The sequence below is a fragment of the Sphaeroforma arctica genome, assembly GCF_001186125.1.
Source record: "Sphaeroforma arctica JP610 unplaced genomic scaffold supercont1.832, whole genome shotgun sequence".
Lineage (NCBI taxonomy): Eukaryota > Ichthyosporea > Ichthyophonida > Sphaeroforma > Sphaeroforma arctica.
Window position 1 is genome coordinate 35,274 of NW_014039726.1, and position 2,488 is coordinate 37,761.

A 2,488-nucleotide genomic window follows, 5' to 3' on the forward strand; every position below is an offset into this window, starting at 1 on the left:
TATGTATTTATGTATATTTATATGTACATGTATATATACACACACACACACATATATATACATATATACATACATATATATATGTATAAACACATACCTAATTCCAACGTTTTTTTTTCACGCAGGCCAATGCTACTAGACCACTTACTGTTACAGATAAAGTTAGTACTGGTGCTAAAAACGTAGAAGATCGCAGGTCGTCTAGTGCGGCGGTGGGTAGAGATGGGGTTGGTAGTGGGCGGCCGTTGTTAGAAGATTCGTCAGCCGATCGCAAACGCGCCAGAACAGCAGATAAGGACGGGTATGTTCAAAGTTCGGAACATTCTGTAGTATTGGTGACCGATGAGTTTAGCAAGCGGTACACCTTTTCTTCAGATCAATGGCGCAACACCTGCGATACAAAAGTCGAATGTTTAGGCCATATTGTCCATAGCCATTTTTACTGGCACGTGTATATGAATACAACTTTATCTTTATACGTGTGGTACTCTGGCACCACATACTACCTACCGTGTGCAGATACCACTATATGTCTACACGCACATACGGTCTTACTCACCTACCATATCACCCTATACTGATACGCACAGCTCAGAGAGGGTGCGTGTTTCCAGATACGCTAGCTTCAGCACTGGCAGAAACACGAATCGGTTTGAAATGGACGCCACTACGAATGGCCCAGTCACGGGCAACGGTAAGGACACGGGTCTATATTGCCCTGGTGTTGTATGTGTAAGGGAACGGGTTAATAATGCCCTGGTGTAGTATGGGTAAGGGAACGAGTCTATAATGCCCTGGTGTAGTATGGGTAAGGGTACGGGACTATAATGCCCTGGTGTAGTATGGGTAAGGGTACGGGTCTATATTGCCCCGGTGTGGTATGCACTGCTTTGGGCGATAAGAAGACTTGACTGAACCAAATTGAATGATATGTTATGTGTAGAAATATGTACTGCCTTGGTATTTGAATATGTGTTGTATCGGTACAGTAAGTATGTATTGTATTTGTAAAGTAAATATGTAACGGCATTGTCATTGCATTGATATTTGAATATGTGTTGTATCGGTAAAGTAAATATGGATTGTATTTGTAAAATAAAAATGTATCGGCATTGTTATTGTATTGGTAGAATAAATATGCGCCGTATTGAACATAGTGGTTTGTACTGTGTCAAAGTATAGTCAATTGAACAAAGTGGTTTGGACTGTGTCTAAGTATAAGCACGTGTTTGACCTTGCCTCAGGCCCCACCCTTGTTGGTTTGGCTACGGTTTAAACATCTTGCCAACAAAAAAAGGATACATAGACAACATCATCTCTGTAACGCCGGCGAAGTTGTCACAGTGTACTGCACTATGAATTTTCTTTTGACTGTCTCATGTACTGTTGTCCTCGCTGAATGTGCATGTGTGGATGAGTGCGTGCATCATACTCAAATATCATCAATCTACCCCTTTGCATATGCCAATACAATTAATTTACGACTTGGCGTATAAACGTCGAAAATGGCCCGCATCTGTCGCAAATCCGTCACAGGCGAGGAGGAATCAGGGCCTAGGGTTTTGGCTAGTGCAGGTATCTTTCTTGATCGTTGGTCTTGCATATATATATATATATGTGTGTGTGTGTATGTATATGTATATGCATATGTGTATGCATATACATCACTATATAACAGACGACTGCTCTATTGCCAGTACGTTCTATTTTGTCGGTAAAGGCCAGCCTTGTGCTGTCGCAATTGTATATCCACCTACGGTGAAATATTAGGTGGGTCTGAACTTACTCTGGTGGTATTGTTATTCATATAGTTGAATGGCTTACTACTATACGTACGGTAGTATCTGCACTGAAGTGTTGCTCTGTCAAACGCTTGCTAACAGTGACAGCCGGGTGTGAAGTGAGTTATACAGGTTCCAAAGTCATACGGACACTTATGATATGTATTATTAATTGCAGCAGTTTGCATATTCCACTTATATGCCTTGAGAATTCTGGCTCAGTCCTTATAGTCCTGTTGCTAAGCATATCTTCTTATAGTCCTGCTGTTAAGCATATCTCCCTATAGTCCTGTTGTTAAGCGTATCTCCCTATAGTCCTGTTGTTAAGCGTATCTTCCTATAGTCCTGCTGTTAAACGTATCTCCCTATAGTCCTGTTGTTAAGCGTATCTCCCTATAGTCCTGTTGTTAAGCGTATCTCCCTCAAGTCCTGTTGTTAAGCGTATCTCCCTATAGTCCTGTTGTTAAGCATATCTTCCTATAGTCCTGCTAAGCGTATCTTCCTATAGTCCTGTTGTTAAGCGTATCTCTCTATAATCCTGTTGTTAAGCGTATCTCCCTATAGTCCTGTTATTATGCGTATCTCCATATAGTCCTGTTGTTAAGCGTATCTCCCTATAGTCCTGTTGTTAAGCGTATCTCCCTATAGTCCTGTTGTTGAGCGTATCTCCCTATAGTCCTGTTGTTAAGCGTATCTCCCTATAGTCC

The 2,488-nt window shown here is 41.4% G+C and overlaps 1 protein-coding gene across 1 annotated transcript in view; it reads left to right on the top strand.

Annotated features, from left to right (window-relative positions):
* SARC_08819 (hypothetical protein) overlaps positions 1-765 on the top strand; it is a gene marked incomplete at both ends in the record, with an annotated part of 6,426 nt that extends 5,661 nt beyond the window's left edge. The window contains 2 exons of the mRNA XM_014297191.1: positions 126-301; positions 591-765. Of these exons, the coding sequence (XP_014152666.1) occupies positions 126-301; positions 591-765 (351 nt within the window). The remainder of the gene's footprint in view (positions 1-125; positions 302-590) is intronic.
* Between the last annotated feature and the right edge of the window lie 1,723 nt (positions 766-2,488).